This window comes from Canis lupus, chromosome 30, assembly GCF_003254725.2.
Source record: "Canis lupus dingo isolate Sandy chromosome 30, ASM325472v2, whole genome shotgun sequence".
NCBI lineage: Eukaryota > Metazoa > Chordata > Mammalia > Carnivora > Canidae > Canis > Canis lupus.
In genome coordinates, this window is record NC_064272.1 from 8,950,209 (window position 1) to 8,972,767 (window position 22,559).

The window sequence follows — 22,559 nt, forward strand, 5'->3', positions numbered from 1 at the left end:
CCATTCTGAATGTAAAGACCTACAATGTCTGGTTGATAATTGGTTTTAAGATAAATTGTTCTCAGCCATAGGACTATTAAGTAATGTATGATAGAGATGTAGGATTTCACCAACTATATAAATCAAATTAGAAGTTATCTGTAATGTGGTCAAATCCTATGTCATAATAATTTTTTCCTACATGTATTAAAGGGGAAATTCTCTGATACTATGTTTCCATTTCCTGTTTTTCAGAAAATGCCCCTCAGATTCCAGTGGCTACTCCCCAGGTCTCTCCTAACACAGTGAAACGTACTGGACCTCGATTGTTACTGATTCCAGTGCAGCAAGGTTCTCCTACTCTTAGACCTGTCCCAAACACACAACTTCAGGGGCATCGGATGGTCTTGCAGCCTGTTAGGAGCCCAAGTGGAATGAATCTATTCAGGCATCCTAATGGGCAGATTGTTCAGCTACTCCCTTTGCATCAGCTTCGAGGCTCTAATACCCAGCCCAACTTACAGCCTGTCATGTTTCGGAACCCAGGTATAAAATTGGAGATCTTTCTGATGAATTTTTCTTTTGTTGAATCATTTGGCCATATGGCTTGTTAATACACCAGGATTTCTTAGTCTCTTTGAGTTAACCAGTCCAAAAAGAAAAGCATATGCTTGGAAATCTTGATATGGAGTGGTAATAATTCAAAAAAATTTTTTTTCTTACCAGGCTCTGTGATGGGAATCCGGTTACCCACTCCTTCCAAACCTTCAGAGACTCCACCATCTTCTGCTTCATCCTCTGCTTTCTCTGTTATGAATCCTGTAATTCAAGCTGTTGGGTCTTCTCCAGCAGTGAATGTTATCACTCAGGCACCATCATTGCTTTCTTCTGGACCTAGTTTTGTGTCTCAGTCTGGTACATTGACCCTGAGGATTTCCCCTCCTGAACCACAAAGCTTTGCAAGTAAAGCAGGCTCTGAAACCAAAATAACCTATAGCTCAGGAGGGCAGCCTGTTGGTACAGCCAGTCTTATTCCTCTCCAGTCTGGTAGTTTTGCTTTGTTGCAGCTCCCTGGACAAAAGCCTGTTCCCAGTTCCATTCTTCAACATGTTGCTTCTCTTCAGATGAAGAGAGAGTCCCAGAGTGCAGACCAGAAAGATGAAACAAGCTTTTTGAAAAGAGAGCAGCAGGACACTAAGAAGACTCTACAGTCAGAAGGAGAAGCTATAGATTCTGAAGCTAATATAATAAAGCAAAACTCAGGAGCTGCTGCCTCAGAAGAAATCCTACATGATTCCTTGGGAGATGGGGGTGATCATTTAGATGAAGAATCCCTTACAGAAGAGGGTCCTATAACTGTTAAACCTTCTCAGCCCTCCTGTATCACTGCTTCACACATAGTAGGTGAAGACTATAAAGATGATGAAGAGTATGGGGTTAGAAATGAAAATAGTTCCAAAGAAAAGCGGACTCTCCTAGAAGTTAAGACTATTTCCAAAAAAGCCAGCAATGTGACAGTCCAAAGTGTAAATAGTGTACAGCTTAAAAAGCTTGGTGATGTAAAAGTGGAACAGCAGAAAGGATTAGAAAATCCAGAGAAAAAATCGAATGAATTTCCAATCATCTCTAAGGAAGACAGTAAAATTGAATTATCAGGCAACAAAGTTGTGGAGCAGCAATCTATTCCACAGCCAGAGGGCAAGGAGAAGGGATGTGGAGACTCTCTGGAAAAGGACGATATTAGGGAGAGATGGAGAAAACACCCAAAGGGCCCTCTGACCCAGAAATGTGTTGGAACTTCACAAGAATGCAAGAAAGAGGCAGATGAGCAGTTAATTAAAGAAATAAAGACTTGTCAGGAAAATTCTGATATGTTTCAACAAGAAGGCATTCCTGATCTACTTGGAAAAAGTGGAACTACTGAAAATGTCAGAGTTTTAAAAACTGAATGTGATTCTTGGAGTAGGATTTCTAGTCCTACAGCCTTCTCCATTGTTCCGAGGAGAGCTACAAAAGGGAGCAGAGGGGAAGGACATTTTCAAGGTCACTTACTGCTGTCAGAACAGATACAACCAAAGCAAGAGACGAAGGGTGGGCGAAGCAGTGCTGACTTGACTCTTTTGGATTTGGAAGATGAGGACGAGGAAGATGAGAATGAGAAAACCGATGATTCTATTGATGAGATTGTGGATGTTGTTTCTGACTACCAGAGTGAGGAGGTTGATGATGTAGAAAAGGTGGTGAGCCCATTTTTGTTGTGACTGAAACCTCAAGAATTTAAATGATTTATTAGAGACCTTAGCTTTTCCAGAAGATCACTAAGACCTGAATTGGATGCCTAGGTTTAGATCATTATTAAATGACTGTAGTTTTTAAGGCTGTGTCAGTCAGGTAACATTTATTGAGCTTATATTCTTTGACAGTTGCCTGCTATTATGGGAAGGCTGGCTTATGCTTTTGGGGGATAGATGCTTGATAGTCCCTTTCAAGTTAGGTTTAAAAAAAGAATCCTGAAAGTCCTATTCCCATTTGCTCTCATTTAGTTGTTTGTTTTTTGTTTTGACATTTTCTGTGTGAAGTGATTATAGCCTATTTGGTAGATGTATAAAAAATAGGGATTGGGTGACCTTAGAACTAGAAGAGGACATAACTACCTACATTTAGAGAGATGTTTCTCTTTTTGGAGAAAAATGGAAAATACCATTTAATATTTTAAAATCACCCTGCCTTAAGTTGCTTTTTAATTACCTTCTAAAATTAAATAGTTTCTAGAGTTTATATTCAGAACTTTGGTCATCTTCCTTTGTGAATGACCCTTTGTAAGTTTTACAGATTTTTTTTTTCCTGAAGCCATTTTTGTAGCCTTCCTGTTTAAGGTTATAACCTTATTTAAGTGAGAAACAGATAAGATACTGGGCAGGAGTTGGACAAACTTTTTCTGTAAAGAGCTAGATTGTTAACATTTTAGACTTTGCAGGCTGAATGGCTTGCTGTTGAAACTGCTCAGTTGCTGTTATAGTGTGAAAGCAGCCATAAACAATAGTAAGTGGAAGAGTGTGGCTGTGTTCCAATAACACTTTTATTTACAAAAACAGGTGGCAGACTGGTTTGCTGACTCCTGACAATGGGGTTTAATGTAAAACTGTAGCCAGCTGCTTGTAGGGTGCCCTCAAATCTAAATGGTGTCCCTCTCATTAGATGCAGATAATATGGCCCTCTGTGGCGATTGCATGGAATCTCACTTCATGAGATTCAGCCTCTATGTTGTTACAGAATCTCACTTTATGAGATTCAGCCTCTATGTTATCTGGTCCTTCTCTGTCAATGCCTAACTGCCTTAATGCAGATAAAATACAACAAAATGATGAGTATTTTAAAGCTCTAAAATGTTTAAATATTCTTATGTTCCTGTGTTGGTTATTTCTATACCTCATTGTCTCACTTGTAAAATGAGGATCTAGCTCTACTATTAGATAATTCTATATACTTTGCCTTATATTCTATCTATAGCCTCATCCTTTTTTGAGGACAGGTACCTGTGAGTAGCTAATGAATCTGAATTCATTGAGTTTAAGAGTTAGATTGCAGATATTGTGCTTTTTGCAGAATCTCCCATTTTAAGTCAGCCTGGGTAAGCATCACACCAAAGACAGTCCAACTTTAAAACCAGTGAAAACTATTGCTGTCAGTAGAACTGACTTAACAGAAGCTTCAGAGTATCTTAATCAAGGGTGACATTGCTTGGATTTCCTAATAGGGAATCTGACGTAAAGGTACAGTGGCCTTTTTAAAAAAGTATGGACAAATTTATTAAATGATCTCTAAAATCTAAATTTTACATTGTATTTCTGTACCTGTCTGACACGTATGATATTTTTGTGCATGTGTTTATTAGCATTATACCGGAATAGTGTAAGGAAAGTAGTGAGTAGCCTCTTTAATTTAAATCCTCCACTGTGAAGTTTATTAGATATTATTTATAAAGCCTGCAATTAAAGCCATGCAGTAGGGATCCCTGGGTGGCGCAGCGGTTTGGCGCCTGCCTTTGGCCCAGGGCGCGATCCTGGAGACCCAGGATCGAATCCCACGTCAGGCTCCCGGTGCATGGAGCCTGCTTCTCCCTCTGCCTGTGTCTCTGCCTCTCTCTCTCTCTCTCTGTGACTATCATAAATAAATTAAAAAAAAAAATTTATAAAGCCATGCAGTAGGGAGACATTCTTCAATTTAAATACCATAAAACATCTGTCTACATTATAATTCAAACTCTTTAGATTCTGTCAGGACTCTGTCGATTTAGCTTCCTAGAGTTAATTTATATTGTTCACATTGTTTAAATTTAATATACATTGTTTAAATTGTGTTTAAATTGGGGAACATAAGTGATGGCTTGCATTTAGTATCTGTCAGCCTTATGGAACGTATAATTCATGGGGGTAAGTAATTTTTCCATCAAGTTTAAACAGAATTCATTAAGGTGATTGGGATGCTTCATTTTAAGTTGTGCCTCTTAGGTATAGTACTATTATAGACAGATAACATTTTCCTAGTTAAGTTTCTGGCACAGTTAAACACTACTTTTAAAGGAGGCCTTTAGGGATCCCTGGGTGGCGCAGCGGTTTAGCGCCTGCCTTTGGCCCAGGGCGCGATCCTGGAGACCCGGGATCGAATCCCACGTCGGGCTCCCGGTGCATGGAGCCTGCTTCTCCCTCTGCCTGTGTCTCTGCCTCTCTTTCTCTCTGTGTGTGACTATCATAAATAAATGAAAAAAAATTATTAAAAAAAAAGGAGGCCTTTATATACACACACACACACACATATTCTATAATCTGTATATTCTATTGTTTATGTAAAATAATACAGTGAGTTTCCATGATAGGTGCTCAATAAATGCTCACTGATTGCCTTTTTTATTTTTAAAAGATTTTACTTACTTGAGAGAGAAAGAATGAATTGGGGAGGAGCAGAGGGAGAGGGACAAACAGACTCCACACTGAGCCTGGAACATGACATGGGGCTTGAGATCACAACCTAAGCCCAGATCAAGGGTCATTTGCTCAGAGTCCGGTGCCACCTAGGCATCCCAACTTTTTTTTTTTTTTTTTTAATGTAATAAGGATGTACAGTGAGTTTAGGCTTTTTAATACCTGAAATTCTTCAGAAGCTCTCCATGTGTGGGATTATTAAGAGTTAGAAGACTGACTCTGGGCTATATTTCTGTTTTCATATCTGCTTTGAGTGTGTTTTTATGGGTGTGTGATATGGGGTTAGCCATGAAGCACTCTTAAAATAGAACCTGAATTTTTCTTCTTTTCCCCCTTCCCTTTCACCAGATTTTACTTTACTGCTATTTAATCTTAAGATTTATGAAGCTTTAATATAATTGTACCTGAATTTTGTCCACTAGACATCAATACAGCCCTCTTGAGACTCAATCTAGTGATGTCTGTTCAGTATATATCTATGATTCATAATGTAGTACTTCGTTGTTACCTCTAAGCATATGTTTTCATAATTTAATTTCTTCTTATAATGAACAAGTTTAGGATCATCAATATTCATGGTATAAAATTGATATTTGGTCCTGGTTGGTTTTACAAAGGGAGCATTGAAAAGTTTAGGTGTATTTGCTTCCCTGACTTGATTTACTGTTGGAATGCTTTATTTCAGAATAACTGTGTAGAATACATTGAGGATGATGAGGAACAGGTGGACATTGAGACTGTGGAAGACCTCTCTGAGGAAATTAATGTTGCCCACATGAAGACCACAGCTGCCCAGACACAGACTTTCAAACAGCCGTAAGTCATTCTCTTTGGATTTTTGGTTTTTGTTATTGTTGTTTTCTGACCATAAACAAAATTAAATATTCTGCTTAGGAGCTTTGGGTAACTGATCTACTTTCTTTATTCCTCTAGCTTTTTTCTGATTAGTAGATGAGGAGGGAGCTGGAATTAGAGGTAATTCACTTGCCTTGGTTATTACTAGAAGACCGTGTGTGAGTGTGAATAATCTATGCTTTAGGAGGAGCCTGACACATGGGTATTAAAATGCTAGTTTTGTTTGTAGCTATTTAACCTCGGGCAAGTCTTTAATCTGTATGAGTCTTAGATTCTTTTCTTGTGAAATGAGGAAAATGCCCTCAATTTGAAGTGTTTTATAAGATAATGTGTGCAACTAGGATAATTGACATAAGTGGATTACTCAACACAAGTTAGTTCCTTTATCTTTTAAGAATAGGCATTAAATTCTGAATTTGGAGGATGCCTGGGTAGCTCAGTGGTTGGGCGTCTGCCTTTGGCTCAGGGCATGATCCCCATTTGGGGATCAAGTCCCACATCAGGCTCCTTGTGGGGAGCCTACTTCTCCCTCTGGCTGTGTCTCTGCCTCTCTCATGAATAGATAAAGTCTTTAAAAAAAAATCTGAATTTGGTTATTTTACTGGTTGAACAGGTGAGATAGGAAAATTTTTATGTGTTCAGCTGATGAGATGAAAATAGTGTGTGATGACTTAGGAAAGTTTATTCCATTTTCTGTATTAATAAGCCTTGTATTGAGTAGGGATTGGGGTAGAGAAAAAGATGGAAAAAGAATATAGGAGTCCTTCTTTTGTGCCAGACATGCTTTTCCTGTTATCTCGTTAACCACCATGTAAAACAGCAATGAGAAAGAGTAATAGAGTAATTCTTCATCCATGATGATGCTGAGAAAGTCAAGGGATGGGGAAATAGGTATAATTTTCTTCATTCCACAGCTGTTTGGAGGCTACTTCAGTTGCTTATTTGTTAAGGTTGAAAGGGTTTAAATCTTCTAACAATTTAATTAATTAGACTTAAGGTTAGCAGTATTGCCGGATATGTTGATTATACTAAAGTTGATTTTCTGAGCAATAGCAATAAACAAAAAAATGTAATCTAAAAATATCATTTATAATAGTAACAAAAATATGTAAAACTTATAAAATGTTACTGAATGACATTGAAGATGAATTCAATAAATGGAAAGATACCATCTCAGTGGACTGAGAGAATACAGGGCCAAGAATAAGCAACACACAAACAGCATGCATTGTAAAGGAACAGATTGTTAAACATTTAGAAATTTCTTTCATTACACCATGAAAACTATGAAAAGGCAAAACTTAGACTATAAGGAAAATATTTGCAGTACATGTTTGACAAAGGATTAGTAGTAGTATCAAGGATGTAAAATAATTGTTTAGTAAGAAAATGATGGAGTAGGTAACAATGTAATGGATATCACAGGCAGTTCACAGAAGAGGAAACCTGGATGGCCAATAAACACATATAAATTTATTTAATCTCACAAGTAATTAGGGGTATACAGATTAAACCACAGTGATTTAATTCACATCCATAAGATTGGCAAAAATTGTGATTTGTGATCGTACTGTTGTGTCTCGTTGTGGAGCAATGAAACATATTGCAGGTACACGTGTAAACTGTTAAAACCAGTTGGGAGAGTAGTGTGATATGACTGAAGTTGACTTCCACACCTTTCTTCCACCTAGCAATTACACTCCTAGATATATGTATCTGGAAAAGTTCACACATATGTACAAGGGGCCAAGTATGGGACTATGCATTGTAGCATCGTTTGCCATTGAGAAGATTTGGAAACAACCTTAAACAACTTTTAGAATTCTGAAAAGTAAATTTTGGAAATTTCACACCTTGGAACACTGTATAGCAGTTAAAATGATTGAATTAGAACTGTGTGTATCACTGTCTCTGATATAATGTTGAGTGAAATCAGATAAAGATATACTATATAATGTTTAAAATGCTACATAATATTTTCAGTTTAGGGATACATATATTCCTAGTAAAATACAAAGATATGCATGGTAAAAACTCATTTTTACCATGGTGGCTCAGTTGGTTAAATGTCTGACTCTTGATTTTGGCTCAGGTCATGATCTCAGGGTTATCCTATAGAGCCCCATGTTGGGTTCTCTGCTCAGCAAGGAGTCTGCTTGAGATTGTCTCTCTCCCTCTGCCTTCCACCCATACTCTTCCATTTTCTCTCTCCCTTCTCTCCCCTCCTCCCTCAAAATAAATAATCTTTTTTTTTTTCTTAAACACCCTTATTTTGAGAATCTTCATCTATGAGAAGAAAGGAAGAAAATGTGATGGGGTGGGCTGTATCACAATGGAATATTCCTCAGCCACCAAAAACAATGAAATCTTGCCATTTGCAACCACACGGATGGAGCTACAGTGTATTGTGCTGATAAGCAAAATAAGTCAGAAAGACAAATACAATATGACTTCACTCATGTGGAATTTAAGAAACAAAACATGAATATATGGGAGGAGAGAGAAAAGGAAAGAAGGCGAAACCATAAGAGATTCTTAGAGAACCTATGGGGGTGGGGTGATGGAGGAATATGTGTGGCGAATGGGCTAGATGGATGATAGGTATTAAGGAGGGCACTTGATATGATGAGCACTGACTGTTGTATGTAACTGATGAATCACTGAATTCTACTCCTGAAACCAATATTGCACTGTATGTTAATTAAATAGAATTTAAATAAAAATTTGAAATGGAAAAAAAGGACCTACTGTATATTTGAAATGTTTATTTCTCAAACTAAGTGCTAGGCACCCAGATGTTCATTATACATTTTTATTTATACAATTTTGTATATATGAAATATTTCATGATTAAAAAATAATTTCCGGTTTTAGGGACTATTTGTATACTTAGAGAAAAAAGCATACTGTTAAAATAAATCTTATTGCCACATATCAGACTTTGGCAAAAGGAAGCTGTTTATACTGTAAACAGTTTGGGATGGTTTTGTTTAGTGTAGCTGTGAAATAGGTCTTGGGTTACTGAATTTCAGTAAGACATTGGAAAATATTGTCTTTACCTAGGTGCCGTACCCACATCTCTACAGATGAAAAAGCTGCTGAAAGGAGTCGAAAGGTATTTATGATATATTTAATGACAATTACTCAACAAAATTGATAATATTTGTCATTAGGATTTAAAATAACATTTACTATCTTAGCTATGATTTTTTTTTTTACCAATGAGTTAAAATAACCTTTTTTTCTTAATGAAATTTTACTATTAAAATGCTTTTCCCCTCTTCTCTACTTTTAAATAGAATATTTTAGAAGAATTAAAATGGGCATGGAGAAAAAAAATAAAATGGGCATGGAGTTAAAAAACAAAACAAAAAAAACGGGCACGGAGTTGATGAAAATTGATAATGCTTATTTGAAAACTAATCCTATACTCTTAATTGTGTGATGTGAAAAAAGGCTGGCGTTTTTTCTTGTCTAGGCTCATGTTTTCAGTGACCTAAAAAATTAATTATTATTCCCTGAATGATGGCTAGCAATTCACGTAGCTAGTATATTATGAACCCTCTTTGATTTCCTTGATGTATTTCAGTATATGACCATGGTACCATAATAAAGCAAAGTTTTTTTCCTTTATTCTTAGGCTAAGAATGGTAGAGAGTTTGGTTGTTTAAACCATTTTCTACTTGTTACTCCATCTTTTTAATTTAAGTGATAAAACAGTGATGGAGATGGGGTTGAGGTGGAGAGTGGTATTCAAGTATTTTCAGATAACACTGGGGTGATTGGTTTGGGTTTGGTCTGGTTTTGGGTGGTATATATTTATATGACTGTAATCATTTTGCATATATCACTATTTTTTTCATTCATTCTAAAACATTTTTCAGATGTAAGAATTTTCGTAATACCCTATATATATAAGCCCCCCTGTATTGTGCCCTCATTATTATATACAAATCATTTGTAGTGTCTTACTATATTTAAACTTGATAGTTTCTCTATTGTATCTTTTATTTTCCCATACTATACCGATGCATGAGGAGTTTGACTTTAGAAAGACAATGATGTTATATACAAGTTTTCGGGTACTATCAGGGTTATGATAAAGGCCAATAGTGTCAAAATAGTTAGAAACATCAGAGGGGGAAAACACAAAACCAAGAAACTATATAGGAGACAGAATGTAATTATGACTCACTTCATATGAGTGGTATTCACATTGATATAAGGTAGCCACTGTTAATTATTTTTTTTCAAGCTTTCATAATCGAATAAAATATGGAAGACTTATCTTGAAAAATGTGTAAATACAAATGACAAATTGGGAGGTGAAAGAGGGAAGAAGAAGGATACAAGTGCTGATATCCTTATTTTACAAAGAGATACAGTGTTGATTAAATGAAAAATTGAGATAGAATTATTTTCAAGTTGCAAAGGGATCAATAAAGAATTAAAATTGATGTATCTATATTAGGAAGATTGAATTGTGAGATGTTAGAGTGGTGTGAGCTAAATTTTCTGCATAGCAGAAAGTAGATAGCATTGAAAATAGAAAAGATTAATAAGCTTATATTACTGTTTTTTTTACCTAGACTATAGATTTAAGGACCAGAAGAAGCCTCTAAAAGAATCAAAGTGATTGTTTTTAAGTGTCTAGGTACAAATGTGTAGGGCATAGTTGGTTTTCATTATAAATTTTTCAAATGTTCATATTTAAAACCCTATGTGCATCTATTTTTTTTTAGTAGATAATTACTAAAAATGAAAGTAAATAAGAGAAAGCCTATGGCATAATAAGGGCCAAGAAAGACTTTCCTGAAAAAACACAAAGTTTGACTTTCAGATGTTAAGTTTTGGAGGATAGAGTGGGAGGGATAAGTTCAGGCAACAGTCTGTAATGGCAGGGTGATGTGAGATTGCTTGCATAGGGTGTTTTGGAAACTTCTAGCACTTTGGAATGGTTGGAGAGAATGATGATTTAGGAAGAAAGGCAGTTGATCAGTTACCAAATTGTGAAGGGTCTTAAGGCATTTAAGAAAATTTTAAACCTCTTTTCCATCAGTTAAGATTTTGAAATTTTTCATGTGATTTGTGTCCTGGAAACAAGTTTTAATAATAAATTATACGGATAAGCTTTTTTTAGATTTCCCTCTCCTTGAATTCTTCCTCATTTGAGAACCACTGAAATTTGAGCTGGGAAGTGATTTACACTGTTGAAGTTACTAGATTTGGAGGAAGGATAGACAGATAGTTGACCATTATCAAGAGGTTGTTAAGAATAGTCCAGATCGTTTCACTGGACACTAAGGTTCCTAAAAAAAAAAAAAAAAAAGAATAGTCCAGATCGAAGACAGTAGGTATCTGGTATGGAACAGTGTCTTTTGGAATGGAGGAAGAGCACGTACAAATGAAAGATAATTAGGTGGCAATCTTTTGTTTGGATAGGCTCCACCAGTTCCTCTAAAACTGAAGCCTGATTACTGGAGTGAAAAACTACAGAAAGAAGCAGAAGCTTTTGCTTATTATCGCCGGACACACACTGCCAATGAGCGTCGCCGGCGTGGTGAAATGAGGGATCTCTTTGAGAAATTGAAGATCACATTGGGATTACTTCATTCATCCAAGGTTTCCAAAAGTCTCATTCTCACTAGGGTAAGTGTTCTCTATAAATGACCCACAAATGAGAATTTGACTAAGAGAATCTTCTAGAGATAATCTAAGAGAATCTTCACCCTAAGACAGAGATTGAAGTAGCACTTGTATTTTAACATATGAATGTGGACCAGTGAACACCCAACAAATCTCTTAGGGGGGAAAGCCCTCATGATAAGTCAAAGTAGTATGTCAAGTTCTTAGCCAGTCTACCTATCTTCACCATTAAGTCAGAAACGCTCGTTAGCTCTGTTTACCACAATCGTTTTACATTGGTGTTCTCCATAGCACTAAGGATAGTTTACCACAGTGAAAGCATAACATAAGTGATATTTTAACATAGTTTTCACAGTTGCCAGTCATTTTATATATATATTTTTAGGTTTGCTTATTTGTTTTAGAGAGACAGTGCAAGAGCAAATGGTGGGGAGGGCAGAAGGAGCGAGTCTTAAGTAGACTCCATGCTGAATGTGGAGTCCCACATGGGACTTGATCTCATGACCCAGAGATCATGACCTGAGCTGAAACGAAGAGTTGGATGCTTAACCTACTGCTCCACCCGGGCACCTGAAGAATAGTTTACCACAGAGAAAAGCACAACATAAGTGATAGTTTAACATAGTTTTTAACAGTTGCCAGTCATTTCAAAAGAAGATCTGAAGTATCTAAGGTAGTTTCATTTAAATTACTGTTAAGTAGAAGTTGGAGGAGTACAAGGCAAGCATTCATATCCATCTAGAACAGTTATTTCAGCCAGATTTTACTTAATCTAGGAGGTGATTTTAAAGTTGATTATTAAAATCTGAGCAGTGTGAAATGTTTTATATCTCCTTGTAGTAGAAACACTTGTGAAACACTCAGTGATGCTCTTTGGAAATAATCATGATTCTTAGAAGTATAAGTAAGAAAACCTCCTATAGTTTAACAATAAGCATTAAGAATTGTTTTATTTACTTATTAAAGATTTTGTTTATTTGAGACAGAGTGCTCAAGTGGGGGTGGGGGATGAGGGGCAGATGGAGAAGGAGAAGCAGACTCCCAATGAGCAGGGAACCTGACTTGGGATGATCCCAGGACCTTGAAACCATGACCTGAGCCAAAGAGAGATGCTCAACTGACTGAACCACCCAGGCACCGCTAAGAATGGTTTTAAATGGGATTAGAAAGTTTTCTAAAGTATTAGATTAAATTTTTTTCATTGAAGAAGTTGTGTAGGCCTTACCTGTTCTTAGAAAGAGCAAATTGATTCACATGATAATTTTTTGTTTCTAGGCATTCAGCGAAATTCAGGGACTAACGGATCAGGCAGACAAGTTGATAGGACAGAAAAATCTTCTGACTCGAAAACGGAATATTTTGATACGGAAAGTATCATCTCTTTCAGGTGAGATATGTGAATGATCTCTGGTAATGAGTGTAACATCTTTAGTGAAGGGAAATCCTCAGTAGATTTTTCAGATACTTCTTAGTTTACAGCTTGGTTCCTAGAGTTAACAGAATTACATTTTAATTGGGTGGGACATTTCTTGTGGATTATAATCACTCTTGCCTTCCATAGTTTTGGGGAATATAGTTAAATCAACTGGATTTCAGTTGACTCTATTTCTCATTATGATGTGGGGTCATATAAAGAGTGGCATTTATTCCCTGTCAACTTATAGGTAAGACAGAAGAAGTGGTCCTGAAGAAGCTAGAGTATATTTATGCAAAACAACAAGCACTAGAGGCACAAAAAAGAAAAAAGAAGATGGGATCAGATGAGTTTGAAGTGTCTCCCAGAACTAGCAAACAGCAGGAAGGATCTTCTGCATCATCTGTAGATCTTGGACAGATGTTTATAAATAACAGGAAGGGGAAACCTTTGATTCTTTCCAGAAAAAGAGACCAGGCCACAGGTAAGAGGGGCATTTTTTGCTTTCCTTAATGTATAGGTGAATATCAGTTTAGTTCAGTGGACGGAGTCTTCTCTTGGCCACAATTCTAGATTTAGTTAAATGAACTAAAGATAGGTTGTATAAAAAGAACCTCATTGTACATTAACATTATACATTAACTACATTATACATTAGATTTTAGTTACCAGTTATGGTAGCCTGTAAGGCCTACTTCTGATAGTAGTCATGCTATTCTATTTCAGTGAGTTATTTTTCTAAGCTGCCATCTTTCATACTTTACACCTGAACTCTTGATTTCCTTGCAGTTCTTCTCATGAGTTGAGGAAGTTTGGGTCTTTATTTGTCTTGTTGAGACAAATAATTTGGAATTAAAAAATTTTTTTAATTTTGTTGAGTCAGGCACCATGTTCATCAGATTGTCAATCAACGAATTGCTGTTCAGGAACAAAGTAAATTGGTTTTAAGTTGTTCTCTTCTATATTGATTTTGGAAGTGAGGCTATGTAACTTGTTTTACCTTTATGGAATAGTATATCTTTTTTTTACTTTATGGGTTGCCCAGTGTATGAACCAGGAAATCTAAGAAAGTACTGAGGGATACTAAAATATGAGTTAGTTTTAAATTTGCTAAGAAAGAATTTTAATGATCATTTAGTTTAGTTCACCTCATTTCATAGATGGAAAAACAAAGTTTGAGGGCTAGAAACTTGAAGTACTTTGTTTAGAGCTATATAAGAAAGCAAGCAAAAAAAAAAAAAAGCAAGCAAGCGTAGGGATAGAATTGTGTTGTGTTTGCCTTCATCCTGGATTCACTGTCAAGACCTTTGGAACCATTCCGTGGAAAAAATGGTTCCATGTTGGGTTTTCCTGAACATAAGTTCTATGCCTTAGGAGAATCAGTGGACAGTGTAACCCATTATGTAGTGAAAAGTGCTTCAAAAAGTAAATTCCTAGTTGAGGTACCCCAACTACATTTGAAATTTACTTCTTGCCTTTTAAGTCAGAGTGTGGTTTTAGAGGTATCTCCTAGACTCTTAGGCTATATCAGTGTAATTGAAGATCTTTTATTTTTAACTAATTTCTGATTCTCCTTACAGAAAATACCTCACCTTCTAACACTCCACACACCTCTGCCAACATCGTGATGACTCCGCAAGGGCAGTTGCTCACCTTAAAAGGTCCTTTATTCTCAGGACCAGTGGTAACTGTTTCTCCTCTCTTAGAATCAGATCTGAAGCCTCAAGTTGCCACCAGTGCTATGGCTCAATCAGGTATGTTGTAAGTGTTGTCCTCTATGGGTAATGAAAAATTGTTACCCCTGGTAAAAACAAAAAACAACAGACAAAAAAGAATTATCCCTGGTATATCACAACAGAGAAAGCCTTTGAATGTGTGCCGTGATGATAAAGATCTGTTATATTTGCATTTTCTTTTTCGAACATGTGTGGCTCTGTTGATTTTTTTTTTTTTTAACCTGGGATTGGGAACTATTTTGTGATTTTTAGTTATTTCTAAGTAGGAAAAACATCGAAAAGATAACGAAAGTAAAAGGAAGATAAGAAGTGATTGTTTTAGTTTTTGATGTTGGTATTTACCAGTTTTGTGCTATATTCGGAGATGGTGGACTCCTATTTTGCCAGCCTGATTCAGTTTGAGTACTACTCCCTTTTGGGGATGAGGAGTAGAATTGAAGAGGAAGTCTCAGTTGGTGATTTAGATTCTAGGCACCTAAATTTCTATTAAGGTTAAAAGTATGGGCAGCCCGGGTGGCTCAGCTGTTTAGCGCCGCCTTCAGCCCAGGGTGTGATCCTGGAGACCCAGGATCGAGTCCCGCATCGGGCTTCCTGCATGGAGCCTGCTTCTCCCTCTGCCTGCTTCTCCCTCTTCCTATGTCTCTGCCTCTCTGTTTCTCAAATTTAAAAAAAAAAAAAAAAAAAAAAAAAGGAAAAGGGCCATCTTTACCACTACTACTACTACTAAACTCATTCTGGTGGGGTCATCCTTTCTTTTACAGTGCTGCCTCTAGGGCTTCATTTTACCCTCAGAGTAGCAGTTAATTTGGTGAACAGAATCAAGATGTAGGTTTGCCTCAGGATAAAGAGTTCACTGGGGAGCATTTATGTAAAATAATTAAATAGAACAAAGAATAGTAGAGTCCTTTTGTTAGATTTTACTTACTACTTTTTTACTTACTTTGTTAGGCTAGGTTCATAATTTTTTTTTAAGATTTTATTTCTTCATGAGAGAGACACAGAGAGAGGTAGAGACCGTAGGCAGAGGGAGAAGCAGGTTGCATGCAGGGAGCCCGATGCGGGACTCCATCTAGGAACTTCAGGATCACACCCTGAGCTGAAGGCAGATGCTCAACTGCTGAGCCACCTAGGCATCCCAGGCTAGGTCCATAATTTGAAGAGCTAATACTTCTTTCATCTTCTTGATAAAAGTAAACTGGTGAATTTTGACTAACTCTCTGAGATTTCTGGTTGGTGGGATGAGAGAGGGATGCTTACCACGTAGATCTAAATGAAATTTTTTTCCTCCCCCAGAAAACGACGATTTATTTATGATGCCAAGAATTGTTAATGTGACATCATTGGCCACAGAGGGAGGTTTGGTAGATATGGGTGGCAGCAAATATTCTCATGAAGTTCCTGATGGCAAGCCATCTGACCACCTGAAAAGTACTATCAGGAATGATGATAACTCCTTTGAAGATTCAGGTAGAATCTCTTCCAGAAGCAACCATAGAGATGGCAGAATGGCATTGGGTCCAACACCAGTTTTTCTGGCAAATAAAGATTCTGGTTTTCCACAAATAGTTGATGTTTCCAGTATGCAAGAAGCACAAGAGTTCTTACCCAAAAAGATTTCTGGTGAAGTGAGAGGTATTCAATACAAGTGGAAAGAGTGTGAATCTAGACGGGAGAAACCAAAGCCAAAGGAGTCTACGTTTCATAAATTGAAGATGAAAGATCTCAAAGACTCAAGTATAGAGATGGAACTGAGAAAGGTAGCATCTGCTATAGAGGAAGCAGCGCTAGATCCCAGTGAACTGCTAACTAACATGGAAGATGAGGATGATACTGATGAGACACTGACTTCTCTACTCAATGAGATTGCCTTTCTTAATCAGCAACTAAACGATGACTCTGTTAGCCTGGCTGAACTGCCCAGCTCAATGGATACAGAGTTCACAGGGGATGCTCGACGGGCTTTTATCAGTAAGCTTCCTTCTGGTAACCGAGCAACTTTCCAGGTTGGCCACTTGGGAAGTGGTTTGAAAGAGTTGCCTGATGTGCAAAGGGAGAATGACTCTGTCAGTCCTCTCCTCTTGCACTTGGAAGATGATGACTTTTCTGAGACTGAAAAACAGCTTGCTGAACCAGCCTCTGAGCCAGATGTCCTTAAGATTGTTATTGACTCGGAGATAAAGGATTCCCTCCTTTCCCACAGGAAAGCCAGTGATGGAGGGAAGAGTACTTCTGGCATCCCTGCAGAGCCTGAAAGTGTGTCCTCGCCTCCCATCCTACACATGAAGGCTGGTGTAGAGAACAGCAGCACAGATACTTTGTGGAGGCCTATGCCAAAGTTGGCACCTCTAGGTTTAAAAGTAGCTAATCCTTCTAGTGATGCAGATGGTCAGAGTCTCAAGGTGATGCCTTGTTTGGCACCTGTAGCTGCCAAAGTTGGATCGGTTGGACACAAAATGAACTTAATAGGGAATGACCAGGAATGCCGGGAGAGCAAGGTGATGCCTACACTGGCACCTGTTGTGGCCAAATTGGGCAACTCTGGGGCCTCACCAAGTTCTGCAGGGAAATGAACTTACTTGTCCTCAGGCAGAAGCCAGGCTATGAGGGAAACCTCCTTTCTCTGTAGGCATCTGTTTATTTGTGTCATGGAACTGTGATCCTTGACTTTGATGTGGTGGATGATGGTAGAGAAAGGGGGGTAGGGTGCTGACCTCGATATTAGAAATTACTACTATGAAATTCTGATCATGTTAAAATGTGTTACCTCACTTGTGGTGCTGGGTCTCCTCATCCTCTCTAAGAAGATGTGATCCATTACTGAACACGAGGTGCCCCTCTTACCCAAGGAATTCATAACAAGACTCTAGGTCCATAGTGGTTCCTAGTTCTTCCCTCCCAGAGAAAAAGCTGCTTGAGACTTTGGAGTTGCTATGGGCTGAACTGTAGTGGATAGCTTTTGTTTTAAGTGGTTTAAGTCTGAAATCCAAGGAATGTGATGCACTTGTGTGAAGGGATTCAGAAGAGAGAGTTTTTAGTTGGTGTTTCAAGAGTAGTGGGAGAGAGGATGGGTACCATGGAATACCAAAGTGAAACACTTTGTGTCATTCAGCAAAATTTTCTCTTTCATATCCCAAGTAGCTTCCATTCCCTTATCTTTTCAATCAACTATAAATCCAAGCCTTCTGGTAAAGTAGGAATGCTTTTACAAAAGTGATTATTTTGAGATGTTAAGGAAAGTACTAGTTCTCCCTTACTGTCTGGGTGTTGAAAAGACATTTCACAGTACCAGGGATTTCTACCTGGAAGACATATTTTGGAAGTAGGCATAGAGGGAGCCCTCCGCTTTTCACAAATCCCATCACTCAAGAGACAGCTAAACTGAAAAGCATTCCCTGCCCAGACCAGAGACAGTGGCCAAAACAAAAATTGTGGGGCTGGATGTTTCCTAAATCAAACCAGCCTCCTGGTGCTTGAAGGTTTCATTCACTATTACCTGCACAGGATGTAAAGAAAAGAAAAGTCACAGTAGGCACTCTTTACCAGGGAAATGAGGCAGTATTTGAATCACAAGATATATTTTTTATTATCTGCTACCATGGATTCAATGATCTGTAGAGCTTTTTCACTCATTAGCTGTCAGGGTATGAAGGACTGACAGCCTGTAAAGATAAAGATATTTATATTTTTGTATAGTTGTTTTCATAGATTTCTCAAAGGCTGAAGTTTTCAACCTAGAAGATGAGATTTGTATTGAGTATAGAAATGATGTTTCCTATCTAGTTTGTAAATAATCATGGTGCACTTGAGGGGTCTCTTGGAAACTCCTGGGGGCAAGAATCACTATTCTGAAAATGTATAGATTGGGATTTAGCTGCTGCATTTTGCCTTTCTTAAATAATTATATTTTGGAATGTAACCCCTGTTCTGTCTTCATTGACAGGATTTGCTTGTGTTGTGAAACACTAACACAAGAGCTTCCAGTGCCTGGGCTGTGCCTAGGTGATGCTATTTCTTCTGCATCTCCCCCGCCTCGCCCCCCCCCCCCCCCCGCCTTCTTTATGCCAAATCCTACTCAACATATCTTCAGACGTAGGTTGTGAGACCAGCTTTGAAATGGTTCTAGCCAGTGAATTAGTACTTCCATGGTTGGTACCCTTTCTAGTATCTCTGGTAATCAGCAGATTGTAAAAGGGTGGAAAAATTTCCTTTGCAAATTGCAGTAAGAGCAAATTCTTTGTTGTTTTTTTGCTACTTGCCTTTCTAGACCTGTGCATCAGCATTCGACCTTCCCTCCCTTAAAGGTTTTTGAAGAAGCTTGAAGTAGGTATTGAGTGCCTGTCAGCTTCTCATGATCCCTACCACTCTTTACCCAGCAGATTTCATTCAATGCCTTAGCCAAGGAGTCCAGCACCTGTCTCCCCTGCTAATAATTGTCCTTGGAGATCCTAGTACTTTAATCCAGGTATAGCAGTTTCCCATTATTAACTTGCTTGCCTCGTCCTCACATTTCCTCCTGACTTCCCAAGGCTCTTGTTATGGCTTTTGAGGGTCAGCCAAGGAGAAGGCAGGTGAGTGAATAATCCTCAGGAAAAGGACCATTCTGATTCTGAACACTGTTCCCTTTTTTAGAAGAAAATAAACAGGTATTAATCGTTCTTGATGGGAAGATATTTGACATAAGATTTGTTGTACAAAGATGGAAATGATGATTCCAGGTGTTTAAGAAAGGCTGCAGATGTCATTACGAACTCCCAAGATAATGGTTATTTTCAGGACCTTAAGAGGGCTAATTTGAAGGAGGGCTCAGTCTTCAGAACAATCCTGCAGTCTTGACACAAATCTCAAATCTCCAAAAACTCCTACCCTTTAACCTTACCCCAGGACAAACTGATCTATGAAAATGACTTGTGTGATTATGAAAGATGTAGTTGAGTGAGAGGAGTTGAGAAATTGGGAGGATAGTGAGCTCTCACCCTAACACTATAAGAAGCATGATCTCAGTAGACCAATAATTCGCCTTTTTATACATCTGTAAATAAATGGAATGTTTTTAAGAATATAATTATGTCAGATTTAGCCTTTTCTTTTATATATTAAATATATATCTTTCCTTTTCTGCTTTTGAAAAATGACTATTTTTTTAGACATAAGAACAGAAGAAGTTTGGTGAGTGGAAGGCAGAATGTTATAACTTGAAATAAATAAATCAGTTATAATAATTAAAGCAGGATTTGGTGTTGGGAGGTTTGTGCTGAGTTGAGCAGAGAAATCTAATGCCCTGAGTCATTTGAGAGAGGTGTCACTGAAGTAATTTTATCATAGGAATTCCTTACTGTTTTCAAAGTTTCTGACATGCCATTTGGGGGAGATTTTTGCTAATTGTAGCATGTTTTACATGAAGACTTCCAAAGTTTTATACAAATTGACAGCAAGTGTTTGTCTCAAGAAGTTCTACAGTGAAGAAAGGCTAGCCTCATAATAATGTGTGCAAGGTAATACACATGTTACCTTAGAGAATAACCAGACATAAACACAGTCTCAGGGGCTAAGGACAATAAATGTTCTTAAAGCAAGGTACATGTTAACTAACTACTATCCTGATTCATAAAAAATTTTTATTAAAGGAGTTCTTTAGACATTGAAACTACTCTAAGATCACGAATAGATCAAGTCCATTTATATAAACCACGCCAATTACTTTGGGTTAATTTATAGTAAATGCAGGGTTTTCCCCTAGAACTATGGATGAAATACCTGAGAAGCCCTTCTGTAACAAATTTGAAAATGTTTTGAACACAGATGTAAGGAAGATAATCCATATATTATTTGTGGCAGTGTTTAGTAGTATGTTTTTAGTTTTTTCCCTCTTCTAATTATACTGGTTAAGATAATTGAATGGGATCAGGTGAATTGAGTGGCAAATGCACTTTGAAGACGGGTCTGAAAAATGGTGATAACCCTATTCCTCACGCCCGGATGAAAAAATGCACAGAGTAGGCAGCACATTTTCGGGTACTTTTATAGAGAATGATGGATAAACAAGAATCTGAATACATTACTTGCACATAATTGTTGATTTTGAAGAAAATGCTTGTAAGGGCATCAAATCTTCATGTTACGGTATTATCTCTAATGAAATACTACGTGAAGGCAAATGGCTGGATACAGAGAAAATTAAAACAGTTATACAGACTCTCTCACTGCCATTTGGAGAAAAAGTAAAAAAATAAATGCATTTTTGAAACTAAGAGGGGAATAATTTGATATATACAACTTGAACTGAGGTATGATTGTATATTAAGTATGACTGAACTGCTCTACAGAGATGCATAAGTGTTGAGTAATAGTGTGATGGAGGCGTGCGTGGAGAGTGAGGCGGCTAAACCATGGGATGATTTGGGAATTTTGAGACAAATCTAAGCTCTACTGAATTCTTCTATCGTTGCAAACTCTACTGTTAGAAGAGATTTTGTTAAATACGAAAGCAGTCTTGGAAGCATTGTTTTGAGATCCATCCTGTTTTCCAACTGCAAGCGTTGATCTCAGCTGTCCCACAGTGCCTTGCATGTAAAGGTGCTCAATAAATATTTGTACTGATGAGCAAATGTTTACTCCAGCCTGTTAGTTTTCCAGGATCTTAAAATTGCACCTTTTTGCATGTTAAGCCTAGGTGAATTTTAAAATCTGATCTAATGAGCATAGTGCAAAACAGACAATTATATGCATCTATTCCTAGACATCTATGATTTTAGAATCTGACAACCATGTATGTTGAGGACATATATAAGCAGAATAAAAAGTGAAATAGTGTATGGATGGTGAAATACTTATGTAAGGGTCAACTGCATTTGGGGGTTGGGTTGGCAATTACTTAGTTTGGAGACTATGAGCGCTTTTATTGGTACTGGACCTAGGACTATTGTTTTCTGAGGGATTAATTCATGAAGCATGGGAACAGCCTACAGCTTATTCCCACATCGACAATTCCAAAGCTGCATGATACCTAGACAATAAATGTACTAAATGGTGAAGAATTAAAGATACGTGGTTTTGGTTGGCCTTAGACTGGAAGTATCCAGAGTCTAGATTTAGTTACACTGTTCTCAGTTTTTCAACTACATCATTTTAGACAATGAAAGGAGCTTGGATTTGCCTCTACAACTTTAGCTTTCAGATGAGAGTGATTTGGGGAACATTTTCTCTTAAGGGGCGGGGGTAAACCAGGCTAACTTTGGATGGAAAATGACCAATGTGCACTTTGTAAACCCATTCACCTGGGGTCACAAGTGATGGAAGAAAACAACTAGTGGACACAAAAATGATACAGAGAGAATTAGGGACAACTCGAGGGTGGAGGTGGCAGTTGCTGGGGTCATGTAATGCACAAGTAAGGACAGCAGGTGGCACCATTTATTAATGTAAAATTCGTTCCTACCCCCATAGAGGTAAAATAGAGTAGCAATGTATTGAAGGAACCAACTCCCCATTTAATACTCTTGTGGTTGACCCTTGCCTCCTTCTTTAAAATTTGAGAAATAAATGTGAAAATCCCATTTTATGTTGCATTATGTCTGCAGTGTGTGATGGAAGAGAAGGAAGCCTCATGCCTGGTAGCTTTTGCCAGTTGGTCGTCCAGGAGGTGACTTTTTAAATTTTTGTTTCAACTTGTGGGCTTTTCAGATCTTGTTTTTAATACAATGGCTACAATACACACAAGTAGGTACCTCTTTTGTCAGAAAGCTGTACAAGGGGCACCCACAGCAATGGGTTTAGGGTCAACCCCTGGGTTCTAAAGATTTGGATAGGGTGACACAAGATCTATATCGGCGAACGCTTTGGGATCCAAGTCTTTTGGTTTACGTAAACCTTTTCGTAGGTAATTTCTTGAAGTAGTAACGAGGCCAAGAGGCTTCTAGAAAACAAACCGAGGCTGAGACACCTACGAAG

The 22,559-nt window shown here is 37.7% G+C and overlaps 1 protein-coding gene and 1 long non-coding RNA gene across 20 annotated transcripts in view; one reads left to right on the top strand and one right to left on the bottom strand.

Annotated features, from left to right (window-relative positions):
- Positions 1-22,165, top strand: part of MGA (MAX dimerization protein MGA) — a 174,815-nt gene extending 152,650 nt beyond the window's left edge. For 9 of the 18 annotated variants that reach the window (XM_049104412.1, XM_049104414.1, XM_049104415.1 and 6 more), the window contains 9 exons: positions 235-525; positions 706-2,219; positions 5,647-5,777; positions 8,880-8,931; positions 11,259-11,465; positions 12,738-12,849; positions 13,127-13,360; positions 14,457-14,630; positions 15,906-22,165. In XM_049104412.1, the coding sequence (XP_048960369.1) occupies positions 235-525; positions 706-2,219; positions 5,647-5,777; positions 8,880-8,931; positions 11,259-11,465; positions 12,738-12,849; positions 13,127-13,360; positions 14,457-14,630; positions 15,906-17,182 (3,992 nt within the window). In that variant the 3' untranslated portion in view covers positions 17,183-22,165. Of the gene's footprint in view, positions 1-234; positions 526-705; positions 2,220-5,646; positions 5,778-8,879; positions 8,932-11,258; positions 11,466-12,737; positions 12,850-13,126; positions 13,361-14,456; positions 14,631-15,905 lie in introns of those variants that run through there. The other 9 variants (XM_049104419.1, XM_025473101.3, XM_025473110.3 and 6 more) reach the window with 4 other exon arrangements.
- LOC118352877 (uncharacterized) overlaps positions 1-22,559 on the bottom strand; it is a 34,705-nt gene that overhangs the window by 11,323 nt on the left and 823 nt on the right. The window contains exons 2-3 of one of the 2 annotated variants that reach the window (XR_004810772.2): positions 14,530-14,677; positions 12,688-12,949 (exon numbers count right to left, since the gene is read on the bottom strand). This is a non-coding gene — a long non-coding RNA (uncharacterized LOC118352877). The remainder of the gene's footprint in view (positions 1-12,687; positions 12,950-14,529; positions 14,678-22,559) is intronic. The other variant, XR_004810771.2, reaches the window with a different exon arrangement.